Here is a 26,377-nt window from a genome sequence, read left to right on the forward strand (position 1 = left end):
GGCAAAAGAGTGAAATTACTGATTCAATAATTGGTTAATTGGTGTCCTCCTTAGTTATATTTGACAAAACAAAATTTATGACTAAGAGGGGACTTAATCTTTATAACAACAGAATAGTTCTTGAATAGTATCTGATTGTGGTGGTGGTTATAGAATCCACACATAATAAAATGGCATAGAACTATAAACATACACTGTACCAATATCAATTTCCCAATTTTAATACTGCACTGAAGTTACATAAGATGTAACCATTAGGGGAAACTGGGTGAAAGGTATAGGGCCCTTTCTACTATTTTTGCAACGTCCTGTGAATCTACAATTATTTCAAAATGAATAATAATTCAAAATAAATGAATAAGCAAACAACGTATTACTTTAATTAGTAACAAAAATACCATATATATATTTTTTAATTAACCTAAATAGCCTATTTAGCTGACCAGAAAGTAGAGACCTAATCTTTTATACATACAAACTTACATTGTCAATAACATAGTGAACTCACTTAATTGACATGCTGTCAATTAAGACATTCTGTTTCAGAAAATGGAACTTAAAATGGGAAGTAACTACTAACTTGTACTCTTGTAAATAATTCCTTGTTTTAGGGAAGACAAGGTTGGATGATGGCTGTGTTGCATTGAAATAAAAGTAATAGATTTATTTTTAAATTATTATACTTTACTAAAAGAAAAGTACTTTTTTGAAGGCAAAAAACTAAAAAATATTTTTATTTAACCTTTAGACCTACCACCTTTGGAGGAAAATGAAAGTTTATTGGAAAAGAGGATACAGAATTTCAAATAAATAACATCATGCCATCTTTTCAGAGAGGTCTTCCTCAGACAACAGAGTGTACAGCAAATATTCTTGTCCTGAATGGTTCTAAACAGCTACTATGTAAAACTAAACATAGGCTATCTTTGACTCCAGAAAATGGATTTTCAACCAAATAAAGATAATATTCAGAACAGCTACTTTCAAGTTCTCCACGATGAACAATTATGTTCCATGAATGTATATGCCCAGCTAAATGACTGCAAACTACAGTCATAATTTAGCCTCCTACAAAAATTACATTTTATCTGGACTGGTACCTTAGCTATCATCTTGCTGCCTCTATACCATAGTTTTGGGTAACATTTATCCTTGTCTCAATTTGGTAAAAACAGAACATTCTTTCTCCTCCTTGAGAGGAATGAGACACAAATATAAATTGCCATATGTCTATCATCTACCACTTTGGAAAATCAACTGAAGCAGTAGAAATAAACTAGCCGCCCAACCTCAAGTATAAATATTAGTACGTAAATAAAACAGATGTTTGTCAAAGAAGCTTCCAAATCCCATAATGCAACTACTCAACTGTCTCTATAGCCATGTTAAAAAAAAAAAAAACAAAAAACAAAAAACTGAAATAGAGTAAGAATTTGGATGTGTGGGGAAAAAAGTGAAAGAAACTATACAGATTTAAAGAGCTTTCATGAAGTTAGGTAAGAAGATGAATAGGTTGGATTAGCAAGGGGGAAACTATGTTAGAAACATAAAAATGTATTAACAAGGCAAAAAAAATAAACTTTGAATTGTCTGAATTAGGCAATAATCTAACACTGCCTTTTATTTAGAGAGGAAAAAACAGAAGCCAAAGCAACAGAATATACTATCATTCTTTATACAGCAATAGGTTTTAAAGTTCACAATTAATTCCTTACTTTTGAAGACATTACTAACAATTGCAACCCTTACAGACTAATAATGTACCCCACCCTCCTTATCTATGCTAAAGAGTGCCTGTTTGGCCTACCAGTAGTTTGGCATGGCAAAGGCATAGGGTCTGGAGTTGATAATGATAAAATACAAGGCAGGAACCAGAACACAAAATACATGGAATAACATGATAATAATAATAGTTAACATTTATGATATGCCTGAAGTATTCTAGGGACTTAACAGCATTCTAAGGGCTCATGATAATCCTATAAAGTGCGGACTGTTTATCCCCATTCTACAGATGAGGAAAATGAGGAACAGACAGATTAAATGACTTACCCAAAGTCACATAGCCAGTAATTAGCAAAGCCAGGACTGGGACACAGGTGGAATGACAGTTTAGATTTATTTGAAAGGCTGGGGAGCCACTGAAGGATTACAGGCAAAGTTACGGCTAACAATCAAATTCACATTTTATTTTAGCAAGATCACTCAGTAGGAGTGAAAAATGACTAAGAAAAAATAGTGAAAGTAGTAAGATTAGTTAAGAGACTGATGTGGCAAGACAGAAATGATAAAGGCCTGAATTGAGGGAATAGCATATAATGAAAAGTGAACTGATAGATACAAAGGATATAAAATCAACTTGATTCTATGATTGGATGTGGAGAATCAGAATAACTCAAGTCTTGACTGACTAGGCCCCACCCTACCGCTTCACATTTTAATCACACCACTACTTTATCAAAATCTTAAAGCAGATAAATTTAGTCTCGGGTCATCTTCATTTCAGCAATAGCCACAGCATTTGACTTTCCCCTTTCTGAAAACTGTAACTATATACATTAAAATGACTGCCCCTTGGCAACACCACACTAATTGTTTAATATGTATGCAGTAAAGAGAGCTATTAAATGTTTTTGATAAACCACACACAGACTATCACTGAACATAAAATACAGAGAAGCTACTGAGAATATGTGCAATTTAGTAAACATTCTCATCTAACTGGCATTCCAAGTTGTAAAAAAACCTAAATGCCCTCTGTATAAATTAGATTCATCTGATCATTTATAAGGAAGGGTCTATAGACACCTATTGTAAGATTCAAAAAAAGTAAAATAACTCATAACTTCGAAGCTAAATATAGTTTTTTCTCCTTTGAAAAATGAAAAAGCAAAAATAAAAACTGCTATCCTTACTTATACCCCAAGTCAAGGATCTGTAAAGTACTGCATCAGAATTATAATAACTACTGGAAAAACTTACTGTGAGTTCAACCTTATTACCATTGTAAGGGTAAAACTATGCTAGAGCCAAAGACTTCCAGTAACTAAATGCTCTTGGAAAGTGTCCAAGACATGTTATAGTAAATTTCCAACTTGTTTCATCTAAGATCAAGAAAAGCAAGTTATCTAAAGCACTGGATTAAGTTTAAACAGTCTCTAACTAGAAGTTATACCTCAAATAATCAGAAAAATCTTTAGTTATGTTGGGCCCTAAGACCTGTAAGGGTCAGGTGGGGAGACAGCTGCACGTAGGAATCTAAGTCACCTACTAATTAATACTATTTTGAGAAAAATTTCAATACCAATAGCTTCCATTTTGAGAGAAACAGATTTTGGCAGAATCTGTTAAAATAATGCTTTATAATGATGCTGAAAATCTCCATAGTTCCTATCATGTGGACAGCATATGGTGGTAGTTACTCTGGTTTCTAGTTTGAGCCACTGTTTAGCCTCCTGTTATCTATGGTTCAGATTCCTTTTTTACAGGCTGTATGTCTCACAAATATACACCAATTTCATATATAAACAAACATAATGGTGCTTTATGTGAGTGCATATGTAAATATAGCTATATGACACTCTAGACAAGCTGTGATTTCCACTCATAACAATTTTTTTTATAAATTAAAGTTCTACTAAATTGAGAAGCAAAACCCAGCAGTTAAAGAGAAAAATCCAGCCAAAAAGCAAAGGGAGCTACAAAATTAACTCTGGAAGCCAAAAAAACTAAATAAAGCAGGTTCTCAAAACAAACAAATTCAACACATTTTCACTGAGCACTTTCTAGTTTACCTATAAATGTTCACATTTTTAAAAGGCTGAGTGGTACACCAACTTTCATTTATGAAAAATGACACCCTAGGGTAAATTTCTAATTTCCAAGAGAAATACTTCAAGTTTAAAGATCTGCAGACAAAAATAATAGATGCAAGAGCTGCAAAGAAATGAACCAAAAAAGCAAACATGGTTTTACAAGAAACACGGAAGCTGTCTGCAACATTTAAAAGTGGATGGACTGAAAATAACATACAAAAGACCCCAAAAGAACAAACTTAGTATAAGTATCCCCAATGTGTTCAACATCTACTGAAACAAGCAATGCCATTTCAACACGTTCCACAAAAACAGCCATAAACTGGTTACCTCTATTTTTTAAAAATGATTAACTTATGAGATTTGTTGCAATATATTTTATAATTTACCAATACTATTAGTGATGCTTCAACTATGGATTTGTGCTAAGAAGAGTGAAATCTGTTCATACACCAGTGAAAACGAAGCCTCACCAAAGACATTCAACATAAAGCTGACCCCTAAAGGCTCCCTGATGCACATTTGCAACCACAGTATTCATGATATGCAATACACTAAACTAGCAACAGATTGGTTAAAAACAGTTTGGATTCTCAACTTCCCATAATACAGGCAACATTTTTAGAAGCAATCATATTCAAATAAATGTGTCTTTCACAGTTACGGGATGAAATTTTAAGCTGGACAGGCACCAATGCCCTGATTTTCTACTTTTTTCATAAACCATATGACTTCCACACGCTGACAGTGTTTTATGTTTTAACCTGCAGTAAAGGCTTTACATCATTTTAATGCTCAGTGCTTAAAATGCAACAGAATCACCTCCACTAAATGCAAGGAATAGGTTTGGTTTACCTTTAGTGATTTCAACCAGACTACTAGTCAGAAAAAGTTTAATGAAAGCTTTTCCAGTAAGTAACTTTGCATTTCCACGGAAGAAAACAAAAAGAAAATCTGAGGTAGGGAAGGTGGAAGATAATATTTTACCAACTCTTAAACATTTGAGTTTTTTATTTCTAAAATAAGTACTGAACATCTAAAAACTACATCTAAAAGGATATCTTTCAGCAAATGTATACTCTATTATATAATTATACAGGATTTTCCTCCAGTTTTGGCAAAGTAATATTTCAGGTTAAGATAGAAGATTAAAACAAAAAATTGTGGAAATCCTAGTCTGTAACAAATCAAAGGTTCAGCCTTGTATCAACATAGCCTAAATTTGAGATTTAAAAAACACAAGTTTTTTTTCTATTCAGGTCAATCTAAATCTACATACTACCTCATATTTATAGTCAGCTTATCTGTGTGAATGATCAACTGCAGAAATTTCAAATCTAAGGTTATAAGACATACCATAAAACCACATATTATATCTATGTGACTTTTCAGTTTTTATGGAATCTGAGGTCCTTTACTCTTAGGTTCAAGAATTGATCAATTTGGAGCCAAATATGTAAATGCTTTGAAGTCTCAACAGTTAAAAGAGCAATTATGCCAATTCCTTTAGTCATGTAAAGGTCCATTACACACACACACACACACACACACACACACACACACACACACACACCTGTCACAGAAGGGTTAGTGAAAATTTTCAATTTTGGACTGAAAAAAACTACAAAATATACGGTCTTAAATTCTCCTGGTGTAATGTTATTAAATATTAAAGACTGTGAGAAAAAAAGATGTTGCAATCCTCTTGCCTTTATAACTCTACTTTAAACTTGAGAAAAAAAATCAGAATTCAAATATTCCAATTCACCTAGCTCTAACAACTTAGTTGTGCAATTTTAAAATCAGTTTAATGCAAAGCACTTCAATCCTGATGTGACAATTACCTGTGGCATAAATGCAAAATAAAAACAAATGCAAGTCCTCTTCATCTAATGATGCATTTTATAGCAAAACCACAAAAAGCACAATCATATTAGCACAAACTAAATAAACAGGCACAAGAGGCATCATGTCCATCCAGGAAAAGAAATGTAGCATGCCAAGAAAGAAAGAAAGGACTGAAACAACGAAGAAGGGAAGGAAGAAGGGAAGGGAAGACAGAGGTTTCTATACGTGAAGGATCCGAGAGAAATGAACTAGTCACATCATTCTATCCTATTAGATACATAAGGGTTTCTTAAAGCTTCAGGGTAAAAAGCAGCAATCACTTTACACCATTCAACTTTACACAGTATAGTATCTTTCATGTCAACTGCCTTCCATCCTTCACTCACCCAATGCTTCCTCACTCTTCCATACGAGCTTTCAGACAAATCCGAAACAGAACAGGGTGGGGTAGAAGAAAAATACAAGCAGCGCTTTTCTGCTACCCCCCCCCCGCCCCCAAATAATTTTTAACAGTTTTCCTACTACGAAAATAAGTCTCCCTATCTTAAGATACACAACAGTCATTCTATGTCCTTAGTAGACACACAGAGACGCATACACATGTCAGCACTCCAGACCCCCACAGCACGCCCCCGAACCTTAAGTAATGTTTATTTCATTTAACGTGAAGACGACAAGATACATCTACCTACTGTTTCGGGGTGAGGGTGGGTGGAGGACTCCTTTCAAAGTAGCCCCAATAGTGTAACCAAAACACGGTTCCGGAATAAAATATTAAGAACACTTTTCCTTTCCCACCTATCTATGGACTTAAGGATGCAAAAATCCATCTCCAAACCACCTCATTTCTAAAATTCTTCAGCCCGGAGTTCGGGGTGGAGATTTGTCCAGGGGAGGGGGCGGAGGCGGGGAGAAGTGTGAGCCGGCAATGGGACACAAACGAGTTGCTAACCCCAGCTACCCCGCACCACGTCGCCAGCCCAGAGGTCCAGGACTCGGGACCTCACGCACGCTCCTCTGCCCAGGCCCAGTTAAAAGCTATGACTCCAGCTATCTAACTTCGTATCTACAGACATTTATTCGTTACTAACACATCACACAAGTACACGTCACACAGTTTAAAACACACTTATAAACCCCAAACAAATCCACACACCTCAAATTCACCTCGCAGTTTCCCAAACTCCAAACAGGAGACCCCACCTCCAGGATTCAAACCTTCCGCCCACAGTGGAGGAAACCAGGAGAAAAGAGTTGGGGAGCAGTCGACGCCTTTCAATTATCGCCCCCCACAAACTGCCCCACCCCACACCCTGCGTTCGGGTTACCCACTCGGAAGCCCCGTTTCCTCCCTCTTCTCAATCGGGCCGCTTAAGAGACCCATCCCCAGCCCACTCACTTTCTCCCCAAAACCCCTCAAAAAAACAAAAAAAGTGAAGAGAAAGAAGTGAGGAAAGAGACTTGAGGTAGTCCGGCTTCAAAACCGCTCGACTCACCTCAGAATCCTTGCTGAGTTCTCTCCGCCCGGCACAGCCCCCTCCCCAACGTCCCAGTACGAAAGGCTGAGGCAGGGAGGAGGGGAAAGCGGGAGGGGGAGGGGTGTCTTCCGCGTGGGGCGCCAGTCGGGAGGGGACTGGGGAGGGGTTGAGGCCGGCACAGGAAGAGGAGAAGGGGGAGGGGAGGCCCCTATCTCCCAGTCTCCCCCTGAAAACCTCCCTTGTCTCAATCACATCAGACTGACTGTCTTTGTCTGGCTGACAACCGCCATATTGATATCAACAGCCCCGCTCCCACCTGCTGCAGCCAGGCGGCCCTGGGAGTTGTAGTTCCTGCCTCCCTTGAGTAAAAGCTCGGAACTTGGCATCCAGAGGCCCCAGGGAACTACAGATCCCGGCAAGTCCCGCGCCCATCTGCCTTCCCACAGGGAGGAGGGGAAAGGGGCGGCCAGAGCCATGGGGACTACACATCCCAGAATACCATGGGTCCCAGACCGGGCTAGGGGGCATGATATCATGCTGGGGTGCAGAGGGAGGATGAATTGGCGGCGGGGATGAATTTGAGCTGACCGAGGGAGGTGTTGGAGAGGAATGGGACGAAAAAGAAAGATGACCACAGTTCCCATGATGCACGGAGAGAGGACTACATTTCCCATCATGCCCCGGGAAGGGGGCGTAGAGAAAAAGAACTGCATGTCCCGCGATGCTCTCGGCGGGCTAGTGGCAGAGATTGAACCGGAAGACGCTTTCTGCGTTCGAGAAGTGGAGTGTCTGGTACTGAGCAACCAAAAGTCCAATATGAAACTGGTGAGTCTCCGCTCCTAGGTCAGAGGGCAAAGGTGATGCCATATCCTTTTGGACTTCGTCGTTTCCAGTTTGGGAAGGGAAGTAGACAGTGGGGTGGACCAAGGAAAACTGCTGTGTTGAGGAGGTTTGAATCTTATTCCCCCGACTCTTCACCCCCAGCTACCCGGAGATCTTATCCATCCATTGGCGGGTCCCTTTGGTTAAAGACGTTCACTCTGTCGCATTTCTTCTACAAACTAAAGTTGGGCTTTACGAGCCAGGGTGGTTTTGTTTCTCAGCTGCCACGTGAGTGTTGTAATAGGTTAACTTCTTTCATGCTGCTTACACTTGATTAGCGTTTTACCCACCGTTCACGTGGCTTTGGTTAGATATGAGTAGAGTAGAAAATACTGAGCAGAGGGTAATCACTTATTAAATTTTGTGTTATAGACTTTTAACTGCCCTAGGAATTCAGAGAGGGACAAAGTCAGGGTGTGATCTTGGAAGATTTGAGTCTTCAATCCTGTAACAGTGGACTGAGGAAGTATTAAGGCATTCCAACCTAGGGACTGCATGAGCCAAGGTTAGAGGGAACATGCCGGTATATCTGGAGAAGTCTTTGTATCACAAAACCCAAATACTTGGCATACAGAAAAGCTTCCAAGACCTTTATTTTGGGCCATTTTACTCATATTGTGTAATCTACCTAGTTTATTCTACCTATATGGAATTAATAGCATAATTCGGTGTGAGATACTGTTTCTCAACCTTTTAAAATTCCTGTTCCTGCAGCCAAGTATTGTCAAGCTACTTTCTGTGATTTTTATACAAAAACAAAAGGTTTGTTTTCCTATTTGAACATACTTTCCAAAGCATGTGTGCCCATATGCGCACACCCACGCACACATACTATAGACATATACTCTGTGAAGTGTCAGTTGTTTTCTGAAAAGAAGTCACAGAAAGTATTAAAGTAGATTTAACTTCAAAACTGCTTCCATTTCAAGCTGTTTATGTAGGGAGAAGGGTACAGATCAGTAAATCTTGACTGTTAATTTGTTCCTGGGTCAGCGTGTAAAACATGTAAGAATGCAGAATTGAAGGTCACTGGTCACTGCCTTGCCCTAAAGAAGTATGTAATTTAATGAAGAAGACAGAAAAGAGACAAAATTATAATGCATTATGATCATGGTAAAAGAAGAGCGTGTTCAGGGTTTGGGGAATTGAAAGGATAATGGGGTGGGAGAGAGGAGGGAGATAGACAAGACTCAAACTGATAGGAAAAATGAGTAGGCCTTCCATGAAGAGGGCTCTGGTTACAGGTACAAAGAAATTGCACTTAAGTGGTTGGAACACAGACCATGTTCCTCAATAAAGGATAAATCACATTTGGTGTGCTTACTGAGAAGGCATGCAAATGTGAAACAATTTTTTCCATAAAAACTCATTTGAGTATCGGAGAGCCAAGTTTACATAAACTTTGGTTTGCTCATAATATCCTCCTGCTTAATTTATTTACAAATGTGAAAACATGGGAAAAAAGTAACTTATTTTTTCCTTTAAGAACCAAAATACGCCTGGGGCAAAAATAAATAAAGATTAAAAAATTTTTTAATGTTTTTTAATGTAATTTTTTAATCTTTGAGAGAGACAGAGTGTGAGCAGGGAAGGGCCAGAGGAAGAGGGAGACACAGAATCCCAAACAGGCTCCAGGCTCCAGACTCTGAGCTGTCAGCACAGAGCCGGACTCGGGGCTCTAACTCGCGAACCGCTAGATCATGACCGGAACGGAAGTCAGATGCCCAACCCACTAAGCCACCCAGGCGCCCCTAAAAAAATTTTTTTTGTTAACCAAAATGTGCCTCAAAGGAAGGGAAAGTGTTCTATCTATAGTCCCTCCCGCTTTACTTTCAATCCATGTGTTACATATTAAAACTCATTTGGTGGTTAGATGATCTTTAATGTGGAATTACTGTCAACATAGCAAAGTGGTTTCAAAACCATTGACACTCACTAAGACTTCTTTTGTGGGTCATGCCTCCCATAAAGTTGAAATAAATCATCTGATGGCCTAAAATTTTTAACTTTGTGCACTGTTTCAGGAATAATGTGGTAATAAGTCATGTTTTACATTTATATCATGAAACACAGAAATATATTTTATTGAGCACATCCATGTTTTTGAGATTATGACTTCCCAAAATACCCTCCCCATGCACAATCTGACCATATCTTGTTGATTCTCCATCTGTTCTTGAACAAGTCTGTTTCTCTCCAGTCCCACTAATACTGCTTTTGTACTGGCTCTTTTCACTTGACACTTGGAATTCAACAATACCTTTTAACTGATCTCCCTGCATTCAATCTTTATTTTTCTTTTATCTTCTTCAAATGTTTATTTTTGAGAGAGAGAGAGACAGACAGACAGACAGACAGAGAATCCCAAGCAGGCTCCACACTGTCAGCGCAGTGGCTGACACTCAAACCCACAAACCCTGAGATCATGACCTGAGCTGAAATCAAGAGTTGGACGCTTAACCAATTGAGCCACCCACGTGCCCAGTCCCTGCATTCAATCTTAACTCCATCCAGTCTGTTCTTTACTCTGCATCCCAGAAGTTATTTTAAATTGCAGAGTTCCATGGGGCGCCTGGGTGGCTCAGTCGGTTGGGTGTCCGACTTCAGCTTAGGTCACGATCTCGTTCGTGAGTTCGAGCCCCGCGTCGGGCTCTGGGCTGATGGCTCAGAGCCTGGAGCCTGCTTCCGATTCTGTGTCTCCCTCTCTCTCTGCCCCTCCCCCGTTCATGCTCTGTGTCTCTCTGTCTCAAAAATAAATAAACGTTAAAAAAAAAATTTTTTTTTTTTTAAAAATTGCAGAGTTCCGTAAAACCCCTCAGTAGCTTCCTTTGCCCTTAGGATAGGGTCTTATAATTCTTAATTTGGCTTACTTGGTCCTGCAAAATATGACCCTGCCTACCTTTTCAGGCTTCTGTCTAGCCCTCATCTCCCTTGCTGTCCGGTTTCAACTGTATTGCACATCTTCCAGGTCCTTCAGCTCTCCATTGTCTCTGGGACTTTAAATGTGTTGCATCACCTACAACACTTTTTTGCTTGCCCACTTTCTTCATATAGGTCAGGTCTTGGTTGAGCACTTCTTCAAGGATTCCTTGAATTGGGCACCCCTGTTATATCCTTCCATGGCGCATGTTCTTTTTGTGGCAGTTGTTGGTTTTACGTCTGTCCTCCCTCATATATTCCCATGGCCTGACACATAGTATGATGCCACTGAATAGTAGTTGAATAATTTCTGAAAGATTGTCAAGATCTGTGACTGTTGATAAGAAAAGATTAAGGAGTGTTTAAGCAGCAATTTGCTGTGTGCTGGGCCTTGCTATTTGGTGTCCCACTTACTCCTTTGATCTAGGTGATAGTATTCCCATTTTACAGATAAAAAGTCTGAGCCTCAGGGAAGTGAAGTGGCTCAAAGTTACACAGATGAAAAAGTGGTAGAACCAAGATTCCTTCCTCAAGAGTCTGTTGTCTAATGAAAGCAGGGATTCCAGCACCTTTCACAATGCGTGGCATATGTTAGGTGATCTCTTGATAAAAGGAAGCCAGAGTGCGTTTTAAGCTTATTTATTTTGAGAGAGCACGCGAGCAAGTGATAGGAAGAGAGAGAATCCCTGCACTAACAGCACAGAGCCTGACGTGGGACTCGATCTTAACAGCTGTGAGATCATGACCTGAGCCAAAATCAAGAGTCTGATGCTTAACGTACTGAGCCACCCAGGTGCCCCTGAAGGCTGTTTTTAAAATTAGCTTTAGGGGCGCCTGGGTGGCGCAGTCGGTTAAGCGTCCGACTTCAGCCAGGTCACGATCTCGCGGTCCGTGAGTTCGAGCCCCGCGTCAGGCTCTGGGCTGATGGCTCAGAGCCTGGAGCCTGCTTCCGATTCTGTGTCTCCCTCTCTCTCTGCCCCTCCCCCGTTCATGCTCTGTCTCTCTCTGTCCCAAAAATAAATAAACGTTGAAAAAAAAAAATTTTAAGATTAGTGATAATCCTTAGTGAATGAATGAGCCTGATTACCTCAGAGTCCGTGGCTTTCTGTAGTTATTGTTGCTGTCTTGTTAAAGTTCTGAAAGGAAGGTTACTTATTTATTTTTAAAAATTTTTTAATGTTTGTTTATTTTTGAGACAGAGACAGAGCATGAACGGGGGAGGGTCAGAGAGAGAGGGAGACACAGAATCTGAAGTAGGCTTCAGGCTCTGAGCTGTCAGCACAGAGCCCGACGCGGGGCTCGAACTCACAGACCGTGAGATCATGACCTGAGCCAAAGTCAGAAGCTCAACCAACTGAGCCACCCAGGCGCCCCTGAAAGGAAGGTTATTTAAATGCTTGTTATGCTATACTTTTTTAATTTGATGGAGGAAATTGTATGCTATAGTTGTATTTACAAATTAAAAAATTCAAGAAGGCCAGGAGATGTTCTTCAGTGATCTATTCTTTATACAAAGTACTATTTCATTTGGGGGAAGGCTCAAACTTTTCACTCACCATTTCTCCTAGGAAAACAGATGGAGCAGAGAAATGGATTCATGGACTGTTCCCTGTGGAGGACAGATAAAATACCAACTGGAATTGTAGATGATCTACAAGATCTTTACTTGAAAGGGGCAAATTCTACCACAAAGTCAATGTAACAAATTATTAGGATGGGTGTGGTTAATCCTTACTTGTATCTGAGAGTGATATTTTATTTCTCCAGTTTACAGAATTGCAGAATCCTTTAGGCTTCTTAGAACTTGGGTGAAGAATAGAAAATCTCTTGCTATAAATTACCAACATTCACAATTTTACCAGTGCTTATTAATTCACCTATTTCAGACTGATTGTTAAAATGTCAACCTGATTTCACTCTTTTCTATTTCTTTTTGCTGGTTGATTAGAGTGCCCTCGTGTGTCTTTTTGATGTAATATCATTTTGAGCTTCAGAAAGGTCATGTTTTATCACCACCTTGGTATTTGGTATGATAGGTGTTTTTCCTTTCTTTCCTCAAACTGAAAAGCAATATGTAACATAAGGCCAAGTCACATACTTTGTTCAGCAGTGCTGTGAGATAAAAACAGATATTTTACTTTGGGACATTTCAAAGTCATAATTATTACTGTGAATAAATCTTTTATACTTAATGCAAAAAAAAAAAGTGTACCAATCATAGATTTTTTTTTCAGCAATGATAGTTGAAAATAATGGTTGAATTGAAATAGTTATATTGGCTCTCAATGTAAGCATGACATCATTAGTGTTGCATATAACTGCAGTAGTACATCTGTTTTGTGACTGGTTTGCTTTGAGCACTCAAATCCTGCTACCATTGTCTCTGATGATCAGTGGAGTGTACTTGGCAGACAAAGGCCAGGAGTGTAGCATGGCCTGAAAATCAGTAAAATACAGTATTCCAAATGGAAAATTTGCTCCTGGCGTGCTAAATACCAACTGAGGTCCAGGCACAAACTACCCCTCAGATCTCCATTATGATTCATTTATTCATTCAACAAATATTCCTGAACACCTTCCTCCTCTGTGCTAGGCATTGCTCAAGGTACTGGGTATATTGCAGTGAACAAAACAGATTTACTCCCTGCCTTTATGAAAAGTAATGTCTAGTGGGCTTACTGGTGCAATTCAAACAATATTACGGTGAACTTCCTGATGTGGAGATGTCATTGGGCACTGGCTCAAGCATTTTTTTAATGTAATGACCAAACGATGCATTTAATTGTACCCAAGAACATTCCTTCTTAAAATTTTAACAATTATGGCCAACTTGCCTGCTAGTTTACCATTGTACCAGTAGTGTATGAGAATGCATTTCCTCCCCCTTGCCAACAATGCCATCTGTTTCTTTACTCTTACTATGTGTCTTCCTAATGCAACTTCCTTTCATCAATCCACACACCCTCTTGTCTCTTAGACTTCAGCCATATTTAGTAAAACGTCCTTACAGTAGTGATGTATGGATGTGGGAAAATGTACCGTAAAGGGGAACACGTTTCTTCAGATAAAACAGTGGTGTCATAAGAGTCTTTAAAAGGAATTTTTTAAAGAATTTTTGGTGTTGCTTTGAAAATGCTGATGTGCATGGGTGTAGTAATTAAGATGGCAGTATTTTGGGATCAAATGGGCTGGAAAGGCAACCAGACCAGGTGTGTGTAAATGACAGATGAGATCCCCCATCATCCCCAGAAAAGGAATAACCTGTGAGATGAAGCTAGAACTTGATGTATCAGGAAGGGCTAAGAAAAAGGGCCAGAATTTTCAGAGATTAAGAAAAAAGGCAACGCTGCAAACCAAAAGGATGAAGGGGAATAAGAAACACTGTAAGAAGAAAAGAGTCAGTTTGAAAACCCCAAGACACTCAGTGATCAAGTCTAAGAACTATGTGGTGGGAACTTTACTGTGAGAAAAACAGGAAGTTTCAATTGTCCCTGATTGACCATATATCTGAAGGAAATGCCTGTAAGGTCTAAAACATTTAAATTTATTGAATGCACAACTGAATGAACTTTAGCTCTCTCAAGGATATATAATCAGATAGATGATATTCAAGAAAGTGTTTTTTTAATAGAAGTTGCAAAACGAACACCCTTTTTGCCCTTAAGGTACAGTTTATTTTTCATCATTCATGTTTATGAAAGAGTGGGAGGAGGTGAATAATAAAAGGTCTTGCATAATCCATTCCTCAGATTTATGGCCCAAGCAGAGATTCTCTTTTCCAAAATACAATATTTTTGCATTTTTTTAATTTCAGTGAAATAGAGGAAGGCATAATTAGATGTTCTAATTTAATAAGTCTTCCTTCCCATATGTTTTTCCAGCATGTGGAAATAGGAGTAAACAAGCAGTAGTGTTAATAATGTAGAGGAGGGGCACCTGGGTGGCTCAGTCAGTTAAGCAGCTGACTTCAGCTCTGGTCATGATCTCTCACTTTGTGGGTTTGAGCCCCGCATCAGGCTCTGTGCTGACAGCTCAGAGCCTGGAGCCTGCTTCAGATTCTGTGTCTCCCTCCTTCTCTGCCACTCCCCCACTTGTGCTGTGTCTCTCTTTCTTTCTCTCAAAAAATGAATAAACATTTACAAATTTTTTTAGTAATGTAGATATTATAACCCCCACTTTTTTTTTTTTACATTTTTAAAGCAACTTTATTGAGGTATAATTTACATACCACAGAATTCATGCATTTAAAGGGTACTATGTAGTAACTTTTAGTAAATTTACAGAAATATGCAATAATCGCCACAATCCACTTTTAGAATATTTCTGTCACTCCAAAAAGATCCCTTGTGCCCATTAGCAGTCAATCCCCATTACTATCTCCAGGCTCAGACAATCACTTATCTACTTTCTGTCTTGTAGATTTGCCCTTTCTTGTCATTTCATATAAATTGACTCCTACAGTATGCAGTCTTTTGTGTCTGACTTCTTTCACTTAGCATAATGTTTTTGAGGTTCACCCATGTTGTAGCATATGTTGCTCAATAATATTCCACTATATGAGTATGCCACATTTTGTTTATCCATGAACCATTTGATAGACATTTGGATTGTTTTCACTTTGGGGCTATTATGTGTGGAGAGTTTTCATTTCTAATATCTCCATATTTTCATTTCTTTTTCTTGCATGATTGCACTGGCTAGAACCTCCAGTAAATATTGAATAGAAGCAGTGTGAGCAGACATCCCTGCCAATCTTTTCCCAGTTCCCCGTCTGAAGGGGAAGAGATTTAGTCTTTACTGGATTAGATATGAGCTTTGGTTTTTTTGTAGATCAGGTTGAGGGTGTTCCCTTCTATCCTTAGTTTGTGGAGCATTTTTATCATGAATGGGTCTTGGATTTTACCAAATGCTTTTTCTTTACATGTCAAGAGGATTGTATGGTTTTTGTCCTTTATTATTATGGTGTGTTACCTTGATTGAATGTTGAATATTAAGTCAGTCTTTCATTCTAGGTATAATTCCCATTTGGTCGTGATGTATAATCCTTTAAACATATTAATGGAATTGGTTTGCTAGTATTTTCTTGAGGATTTTTGCATGTATATTCACAAAAGATATTGTTCTGTAGTTTTCTTTCTTTTCTTTTCTTTTCTTTTTTGCTTTTAATAAATGTTTATTTTTGAGAGAGTGAGCAGGGAAGGGACAGAGGATCCAAAGCTGACAGCAGTGAGCCCAGTGTGGGACTCAAACTCACAGTGAGATCATGACCTGAGCTGAAGTTAGGTGCTCAACTGACTGAGCCACCCAGGTGCCCCTGTTCGGTAGTTTTCTTATGAGATCTTTGGTTTTGGTATCAGAGTAATGTTGTTCTCATAGAGTGAGTTAGGAAATGTTCCCTTCTCTGTATTCTAGAAGAATGCTCAAAGAATTGATATCATTTATTTAAATGTTTTATAGAATTTATCAATGAAGTCATTTGGGCTTTTCTTTATGGACAGATTTTTAATTGACTGATTCACTTTCTTTACTTGCTATATAGGTCTCCAGATTTTCTCTTTGTGTGTTATGGTTTTTAGAAATTGTAGTCAAATATACACAACATAAGATTAACTAACTGTTTTAACCATTTTTAAGCGTACAATTCAGCTGCATTAAGTACATTCACATTGTTGTGTGACCATCACCGTTGATCTCCAGACATCCCTTAGCATAATATCTTCAAGGTTTGTCCATGTTGTGGCATGTGTCAGAATTTTCTTCCTTTTCAAGGCTGAATAATACTCCATCAACCGTGTATAACACATTTTGTTTATCCATTCATCTGTCTGTGTACACTTAGGTCATTTGTCCCTTTTGGCTATTGCAAATAAAACTGTTTTGAACATGGATGTACAAATACCTCTTCAGATCTCTGTTTGAATTCTTTGGGATATATTCCCAGAAATAAAATTGCTAGATCACACGGTAATTCTCAGTTTAACTTTTTGAGGAATGAACACACTTGTTTTTCATAGCATATGCACCTGCACCATTTTACATTCTGAGCAGCAAGACACAGGTGTTCTAATTTCTCCACATCTTCACCACTTGCCAACACTTGTCATTTTCAGTTGTTTTGATAATACCCATCCTATTGGGTGTGAACTAGTTTCTCGCTGTGACTTTGATTTACATTTCTGTAATGTTTGGTGATGTTGAGCATCTTTTTGTATTTTTTTAGATAGGTAATACATGTACATTGTTTAACTTTTAAAAAGGGTAAACTGTACAACAAGTTTAAGGGACAAAAAAAAATGAAGAGATCTCCTATCTGTGTCTTCCTCCCCATGAGCAGTCTCAGTGATCAGTTTCTTGTGTACCCTTCAGAGATATTCTGTGGACTTACATATATAAAATTTCCATCCTTTTTAAAAAATTTTTTTACATACACGGTGAGATCCCACCCACACTGGTTTTGTGAATTCCTTTTTCTTAAGTTAGAAATGCATCTTACCTATCATTTCATATCAATATCTACCACGGCTTCATTTTATAAAACACTATATAATCATACCTAATGAGTCAGAGTCTGCATTCGATAAGATCTTGGGTCATCTGTTTTCACAATACTTTCATGCTAGGCAATAAAATATTTTCAGTGCTCCTTTCAGATACTTTAAAAATATTTCTAACAGACATTTTGTATTTTCATTGTCTAAAGGCTGAGTTTAGAATTATGGATGTTGGGCTGGAAGATACAGTTCTACTCCCTGCACCTACATCCCTCACAATGATTTTGAAATCATTCATTGTTTAGGGCATGGTTTTGTTGCTAATATAAGACATAACATGAAATTAGTGTCAACATATCTCAAAAATATATCATACTATTGCTAGAAAAAAAATCAGTTGGTAGTCTTTTATTGTTTAGATATACCATAATTTATCTGGCCAAACCTTCAGTGATGAGCATTTCATTGTTTCCAATCTTTTGCAATTAGAAATCATGTTGCAGGATGATCTCCTTTGTGAGCATCTCTAGATGTATGTAGGATACATTTCTGGGTGAAGTGGGTGTTTCAAAGGGTATGTACATTTTTTATTTCATTTTATTGCCAAAATGCCCCCATAGAGACCTATCAGATTACACTCTCCAGCACCATAGCCCGGTGTACCACTGCAATGTAACCATCACACTGTCTTATATTTTTCTCACTGAAAAGTGAAAAAATAGTGTGTCATTAGACTTTAAAAAATTTTTTCCTCCTAGGTGTAAGATGTAGAACATACTTCTATGTGTTTACAAAAGCATCTATGTTTCTATTTCCTTCTCAACTCTTTTATCCCACTTGATCTATTAATTTTACAGTACTTAAACTATTTCATCTTTTGTAGTTTTAGAGTGTATTTTAATATCTTATAGTACTTGTTCCCACTCATTGCTCTTCACTTTAGAATTTTCCAGACTGCTGTCAAACATTTATTTTTTGTATAAAATTTAGAATTTTAGATGTCATATAAAATTTAAAATTATTAGTTCCCACTAAAATATTTCTATTTTTATTGGAATCGGGTTAAATTTATAAAATGTAAGGAGAGAAGTGACTTATTTCTTTCAACATATAATTGAGTCTAAGAACAAATGTGCTTTCCTTTAAATCTTAAACATCTTTTTTTGTTGTTACTGTAATTGGAATCTTTTCCTACATAGTTTACATATAAGATGGGTATTTCTTTCTTGTATTCTCTCTACAGCCCCTTGTTGAATTGTTTTAATTTTTAGTAGTTTTTCCAACTAATTCTTATGGGTCTTCCAGGTGTATAACTTTGCAGAGAATCTTTTTTTTTTTTTAATGTTTATTTATTTTTGAGACAGAGACAGAGCATGAATGGGGAGGGTCAGAGAGAGAGGGAGACACAGAATCCAAAGCAGGCTCCAGGCTCTGAGCTGTCAGCACAGAGCCCCACACGGGACTCATGAAATCATGACCTGAGCCGAAGTCGGATGCTTAACCGACTGAGCTGCCCAGGCGCCCCATAGCAGAGAATCTTTTTAAACTCATTGTTTTCCTGTGGTGTAATGACATTGGCTTATACTTGCAGGATAGTTTGGAACAGGAGTGGTAGTGGTAGGCCTCTCTGTTCTATTTCTGACACGAATGGATATGCTGCTTTAATTCGACATGTAACTATTAGATCAACTTTTGGCTTGAAATTTTTGTATATTTTAATTTACATGCTGTAACTAGCTACTTTCTTGCTCTAGAATTTTCTAGCCACTAAGAAAGTGAGATTCTTTCACATAGACCAACAATAAGTTATTTTTTAAGGGGAAGATCTATTTGTGTTGTAGGGTATTGTTTGTTCTAGTCAGCTAATTATATCTTGCAAGCCATTTCCAGACTTTTGAGAAAACAATGGTTTTTAGAACTTAAAGTCTTGGGTGGTGTATAGCAGATTCACAGAAGTAAAAGACTTCTGTGACCTTAAGAGAAAATTGCAGGGTTTCCTTAGAAAACAGAACAGCCAGAAATAGTTTCTGTCTCTGTACTTAAGAGACAGGCCTGATAAAGGCAAGAAATGTAAACAAATCAGTCTGTTAAAATAAACATAATTACCCCACCAACAACAACAAAAAAAATCTCTGTAGAAACAAAAGGGTTCAGAGCCCTAGGCAGGGGCTTATTTATTTTAAGCTGTGTTTGATTCAAGCTCTGTAGATCCAGTAGGAAGAAACTGTTGATGAATGGCTATGTGATAGTTAAAATTAACAGAAAAGAGAAGAAGTAACAAAAATCCTTTGTTTGGCTGTACAATCCAACAAATGCTACTAAATGCCTATCACATACAAAACCTCCTTGATGTCATGGGACATACTAAAGATGAGTAAGAGATAGATCCTACTATCAATAACTCACAAACCATGGATACAGTATATTATGTATATGTATACTGTGTACGTATGTGAGAGTGTGTGTAGTTTTAGTAACAGACTTTGATAAAAGGCAGTAGTAGGGTTTGTAAGTTTAGGATTATGAAGGATGTATTGCAACCAGAAAATCAAAGTTGTCTAGAAGAGTAAAATCTGAGTTGGCCTTGAAAGGTATGCTGGCTGGCAAATATGTCAGAAGAGTTTTGTGTCACTGCCGTTGGAGTCAGGGGTGAACTTTCTGAGAAACAAAAGTTAGAAAGGTAGATTGAAGCCACAGTGGTGGCTTTGAATACGAGACTTAGTGGTTTGGACAGTCACAGAGTAAGGATATTTACATATATATATATATATATATATATATATATATATATATATATATTTCAATGAAGTTTTGGAGCTTTAAAGTAAGAATGTTTAAACACCTAGAGTTTTTAATTTATCCCTTTGGAAATCTAGGTCAAAGGAATTGGAAGAACTATATTTTACACACTTAAGAAAAACTTCGGAATGTGAAATCAGAAAAGTATGGTTCATTGCAGTTACAGAAAATATTTTGAAAAGTGAAATATAATCAAGAAGCATTAGGAAAGATAGCAAATGCATCAAAGTAAGCACAAAGTCAGAATTACCCTACTTAGGACAAGATTTTTCAAAGTACTTTACGAGGACCTCATAAGCAATAACAGAATTGATAAATACATCAGAAGGTGAAAGGGATTTGGAGAATCAGTGGGACAAATTGATGGGCACCATAGAAGAACAATACCCAGATAGGAAAAAAAGGAGAGAACAGAAACAGTGAATTCCTTGACATTCACCTCTATTGAGAAAAAGCTGGGCAAGGGTCCCATTCCTACAGAATTGATAAGTGCATAGAATATTCTTGGTTACATCGACAGCTTGAATATAGATAAATCACTAGAAAGTGTGATGCTGTCCTTGGATTTTTTTAAATATAATTTTCGTACATTTAAACTAGCATAAATTTCAAGTGTGCTTATAGTTTGATGAATTTTTATCTAGTTATGCATTCATGTGTGTTCTCATTTATGTCTGGCTTCTTTAACTCAACACATTGTTGACCTGAAAGTTTTGGAGGATGAAATTGTTGACTTGTTGGCTAACCTATGTCCCCCCCGCCCCCATGATAAAGAGCAATTTGTAGAGGACTGGCAAGCTGCCTGTGAGATTACCATCTCTTTGTAGGGTTCTTGAAGGAACCCTGAGAAATTCAGCCTGGTAAAACCTATTTCTGGGCTTGGCAAGCCACTGCAATTCAGTGGGAGACTGTCGGGCAAACACAACATGGTTTCTTTTAAAAAGAAATCAATCTGAATTTGATCAGAGTTCTGCAGAGGGACTAAATAAAACTTGGTTTTTAATTCACTTGAATTTTTAGAATGCTTTTCTGAAAATAAAAATAACTATTGTAGAATCAGTACATAATTTTTTTTTCATAATATGATTGAAAGATATAAAGGAGGAAACAAAAATCACCTGTAATCTCACTGCTTAGAGTAATCACCGTTTAACATTTTGCCAGGTAATCTGTGGTGGATGTGTGCACTGATATCCTATATCAGTAACTCTAAAGTTATAAATCTCTTAGGATTAGATTCCACTCTGAATGATAGGAAGCCTGAAATAATCATGGCTTAAATAGGGTTGATGTTTGTTTCTCTCTTACATAATGAAGTCTGAGGGTAAATAGTCCAGAGCTGATATTACAGGTCCATCATCCTTAGACACCTTATTGCCACCATCTTCAATATGTGGCTTACTCTTTGTGATCCAGTGTGACTTTTTCATCTAAGGCCATCAAGTCCTTATTTCGAGGAAGGAGGAAGAGGCAAAGAAAGACAGGCGCCTTCCCTTTGTTAGTTTCTCAGAGTTGCATATACCACTTTGATCTATCTTTTTGACCAGAATTTACATTGCTAATCTAGTTGCAAGAGAGACTAGCTAGGAAATAGCCTTTATGCCAGGTGGCCATAATTCCAGCTGAGATTTGGGTTTCTCCTTTAAAAGGACAGAAGGAGATACAGATAATGGGACAATAGTGTCACAAGCATTTCCATTTTAAATATGTATGTCGCTCATTTGGAGCATTTTATAGTATTGCATTATGTGGATTTATTCTGCTGTTGAATATTTTGGTTTCCATCCCCTATTATCCTGCACAATGCTGAAGAGAACATATTTTTATTTACCCTTTTTTTTTTTTTTTTGCACCCACCTGATTTTTGTCTTATAGTAAGTAAATTCCTTAAGTAAAATTGCAAGGTCAAGGATTACACATGCACATTTTAAATTTTGATTCAATTCTGCTTTTCAGAAGTCCTTTCATTTTCACCTACCAGGAATAATTGAGTTTCCATTTCCCCACGTCCTCATGATTAGTTTCTTTATGTGAGTGTTTGGACAAACCATTTCCTCTCTGTAGTTTTAATCTACACTTCATTACTTGTAGGTTGATCAGCTTTGCATTTGTTTTTGGTGTTTTGTGATTTCAGTATTTTGTTGGCCTTCGTTTGCAAATTGCCTGTTTCTGATTTGGGCTCATTTTTCTCTTGGAATCTTTGTCTTTTTCTCAGTTATTAGAGTTCTTTATATATTAAGGATGTCAATTCCTGGTTTTATAGTTTTTGCCAGTATATCTTTCTTTTTTTTTTTTTGCCTTGTTTTGTTTCTCACATAAATAAACACATCTATTGTTATTTTCTTCAGGATCATGGCTTTAGGATGACACTTAAAAGTCCTTTTCCACCCCAAGATTATATCAAATATTTCCCTAAAGTTTTAGAATTTCTCTCTAGTATTCCATACAAAGATTTTTAAAGAAATACTTTATCAACTACAACAAACAGAAAATCAAAATCAAACTGCTTTCCCCAGTAAGTGTGGGTCTCCCTGTTGCCATTTTTGCAGGCTCAGTATTAATTAGTAAAAAAAGCTGCCTCTTCTATTCTCTCCCAAGGACCCAGATGGTACAGGCAAATGAAAACTTTTTTTTTTAATGTTTATTTCTTTTGAGAGAGAGAGAGAAGGAGCAGGGGAGGGGCAGAGAGAGGGGGAGACAGAGAATCTCAAGCAGGCTCTGCACTGCCAGCACGGAGCCTGACACAGGGCTCAAATTCATGAACTAGGAGATCAAGACCTAAGCCGAAATCAAGTCAGAGGCTTAACTGACTGAGCTACCCAGGTGTCCCAAAAACCCTTTCCTTTACTCTGATCCCTGACATGTTAACTGGTGTGATTAGTAGGAAATTTTTTGGTTGAAAAGCCTTTTCTAGACCCCAAAACATTGCTGATTGCCTGATTTTTGTCCAGACATAAATGCATGTGAGGGACCCAGCATAAAGTGTTCAATAAATGGTAGCTGTTTTTATAAACTTCTTCACTTAATCAAAAGCAGTTTTTAAATCCATTTCTTTGAAAATCTAAAGGACTAAAAGGGGCTTGTCCCCTAATTATATCTGACACCTTCCCACTAAACAGCACAGTTTTGCCAGCATTGAAAGTCTGTTCAGTTAGGTAACACCTCTTGCCAGTTACCTACCCACATGCCACAGGGAACTCCCTAGTGACCATGGTATCTGTGCCCTCTCCTTCACAGTTGACTTTGATGTCCACATTTGTCTGGACACTGAAGTTTGAACCAATGCATTATCTGTGGTTTGGGTTGGGGGGAGTGCACAACGTTTTTATTTTTATTTTTTTTTAAATGTAATTTATTGTCAAATTGGCTAACATACAGTGTATATAGTGTGCTTTTGGTTTTGGGGATAGATTCCCATGGTTCATCGCTTACATACAACACTCAGTTCTCATCCCAACATAACATGACTAGAATAAACTAGCTTACTCTTGAATTAATGTTAAACGAATAATGATTCTCCTTGTTGATGCTGATCTTCTTAGCCACTTACTGGTGTACCATTTTATTAATCTTTTTCCTTTTTTCTCACCCATTGTCATTGCTGTGGATTTTCAGCAACTCGTATAAATTCTATTGTCCTTAACTTGCCTCTGCTTCTAAATTATTCATCTCATAAATAATACTTGTAGTTTCCATATCTCTCTCTCCCTTTTTAATGGTATCTTTACTTTTATCCATCATATTCATATGTTGCTTTTTACTAGCACTTTTATCACCCTTGCTACTTTTGTTCTTATAGGACATACTGGGTTAAAAATGTTCATTAAACACCTGAGAACCAATCTCAAATAAAACAAACATTATGGAACAGAAGCATCATGTAGGCCTGTCGTATGTGATCTTTAATGCAGTTTCTTTTTGGTGGTGGTGGACCACAGCTTTTGCTTTGAAGTGTAGATATATCCATAGTGTGAAAGATTAGGTTAGAGTAGTACTTATTTTTTTAATTTATTATCATTAACTATTTCTAACCTTATCTTTATATCCCATATTCCTTATTTCCTTTCCTCTAAATGCTGTTACCTGTTTGCTGCCAACCTTTTAAAATGTTGTCTCTAATAGAAACTTCTGTGATAATTGCTCTGTATTCCCAAAGAGAAAAAAAAGTGTCTTGGTTCTTCCCCCCATCCCCCCAAAAATCTGGTTGAAATCTGGTTTTAAAAAGAATTCAAGGGGCACCTGGGTGGCCAACTTCGGCTCTGGTCATGATGTCACAGTTTATGGGTTTGAGCCCTGTGTCAGGCTCTGCTGACAGCGCAGAGCCTGGAGCCTGTCTCCGGTTCTGTGTCTCCCTCTCTCTCTGCCCCTCCCCCACTCGCGCGCGCGCGCGCGCGCTCTCTCTCTCTCTCTCTCTCTCTCTCAAAAATAAACACCAATGGGGCGCCTGGGTGGCTCAGTCGGTTAAGCGTCCGACTTCGGCTCAGGTCATGACCTCACAGTTGGTGGGTTCGAGCCCCGCATCGGGCTCTGTGCTGACAGCTCAGAGCCTGGAGCCTGCTTCAGATTCTGGGTCTCCCTCTCTCTCTGTTCCTCCCCTGCTCATGCTCTCTCTCTCTCCTTCAAAAATAAATAAAAACATTAAAAAAAAAAAATAAAAAAAAATAAACACCAAAAATAAAAATTTAAAAAGAACTCAAGAGTGTACAAGAAGTAGCTAAAGTAGAAAGTGAAAGTTGCGGTATTGTCAACCACCCTCTCCCCTGCAGTAACCACTTTTACCAGTTTGGTATATGCGCTCAGTCTTTTTTAATTACATCTATATATTTACATAAATGAGGTCATGTGCGTAGCTCTGTGAATTTCTTTACCATCAACTCTAATTACTTTGTAACATTTTAAAGTTCTGGTACCAGACAGCCAATGATGTTTGTTCCCAAGCCAACTCCTGCCTATTTTCCCTCTCTCTTTAATATTGACTGCCAACATTCCCACCCTTCCTGAACTTAAGTTGGGCTGTTTTCTTTCTATGACCACTCTCCGCTGCTTTATGCATTTACTGAAGAGTCAAGTCAGAGAAGAGGATAAGCATGAAGGAGCAGCCATAAGTGTCAATTCCCCAGCTGTGTGTGTTATCTAGCCACTCTCCAACCAGAAAGTGGTTTCACTGTGTTCACTATGCATGCTGCAGATTCTCTGCTCAAATGGAAAATTATCCCTCTATCCAGCTGTGTAGTCAGCTTGACAGTGAGTATGATTGGCACATTTAACAGCTCTCCTGCAAGATAGAATCAAGATGGAAAGCGAAAGAAAGTGCAACATTACCAAATAAAATTGAGATGTATTTATAGAAATCTCTGAGTGTTGGAGAGCCTTGCCGAAAATTCTTAGCAGGGGTAATAGTTCCAAATTAGGCAAAGTTTGGTTCAGCGGTCCATTTTTAACTCAGGATGGTGTGGTACAAGGTGGAGATTCTCAATAGAGTGTGCTCTCTTTCCCTGCGGCACTAAGAATCTTATACATCTCTATTGGGGCACAGAGTATCTCCTAGTGAGCTGTAACTATCCATGGCAACAAGTGTATGTACACTCAGGGGTGTTGGTTCAAAGAAAGTTCACAAGCCCTGTTAAGAGCTAGGTTCCTCATTTTTCAAAGAGGTATTTGGACTAGATGATCTTATAAATTGTGTATTATGTTTTCAGAAAGTCAATTGTAAACAACACAGTGGTATAAACACATCTTGATGACAGGTTATATAAAAGAGTGAGGGTTCGGTCCACCCAGGGAAATGATGGAATGATGAAAAGGAACATTTTTGTGTTAAGAGAGAGGTTAGAAATAATCTAATTAAGTCTCATTCATCAGGTAAAGAAATTTGAGGCCCAGAGAATTTAGGGATTTGGACTAATAACAAATTAGAGGCAAAGTTAAAAACTAATACTTTATGCCTAGAACTAATCACAGCCCAGCAATAAAATCTGACTGATTTTTTTTTTAAGCTAAAAATAAATTTCTACTTTGGAAAACAGTTTGGTAGTTTCTTATAAAGTTAAAGATTTAACCCAGAAATGTCACTATTAAGTATTTACCCAAGAGAAATGAAATTATATGCCCCTACAAAAACCTATAATGTAAATGTGTTATAACT

The 26,377-nt window shown here is 37.8% G+C and overlaps 2 protein-coding genes across 7 annotated transcripts in view; one reads left to right on the forward strand and one right to left on the reverse strand.

Moving 5' to 3' along the window:
- HMBOX1 (homeobox containing 1) overlaps positions 1–7,408 on the reverse strand; it is a 185,123-nt gene extending 177,715 nt beyond the window's left edge. For all 5 annotated transcript variants that reach the window (XM_047090721.1, XM_047090720.1, XM_047090719.1 and 2 more), the window contains exon 1: positions 7,160–7,408. The gene's annotated coding sequence lies outside the window, so the exon portion shown is untranslated. The remainder of the gene's footprint in view (positions 1–7,159) is intronic.
- A 492-nt stretch (positions 7,409–7,900) lies between these two features.
- INTS9 (integrator complex subunit 9) overlaps positions 7,901–26,377 on the forward strand; it is a 101,448-nt gene continuing 82,971 nt past the window's right edge. For both annotated transcript variants that reach the window (XM_047091602.1, XM_047091603.1), the window contains exon 1: positions 7,901–7,966. In XM_047091602.1, the coding sequence (XP_046947558.1) occupies positions 7,958–7,966 (9 nt within the window). In that variant the 5' untranslated portion in view covers positions 7,901–7,957. The remainder of the gene's footprint in view (positions 7,967–26,377) is intronic.

Source organism: Lynx rufus, unplaced genomic scaffold (assembly GCF_022079265.1).
Source record: "Lynx rufus isolate CCGP_SWC_20201006 ecotype Redwood Valley unplaced genomic scaffold, mLynRuf1.p SCAF_3, whole genome shotgun sequence".
Classification (NCBI taxonomy): domain Eukaryota; kingdom Metazoa; phylum Chordata; class Mammalia; order Carnivora; family Felidae; genus Lynx; species Lynx rufus.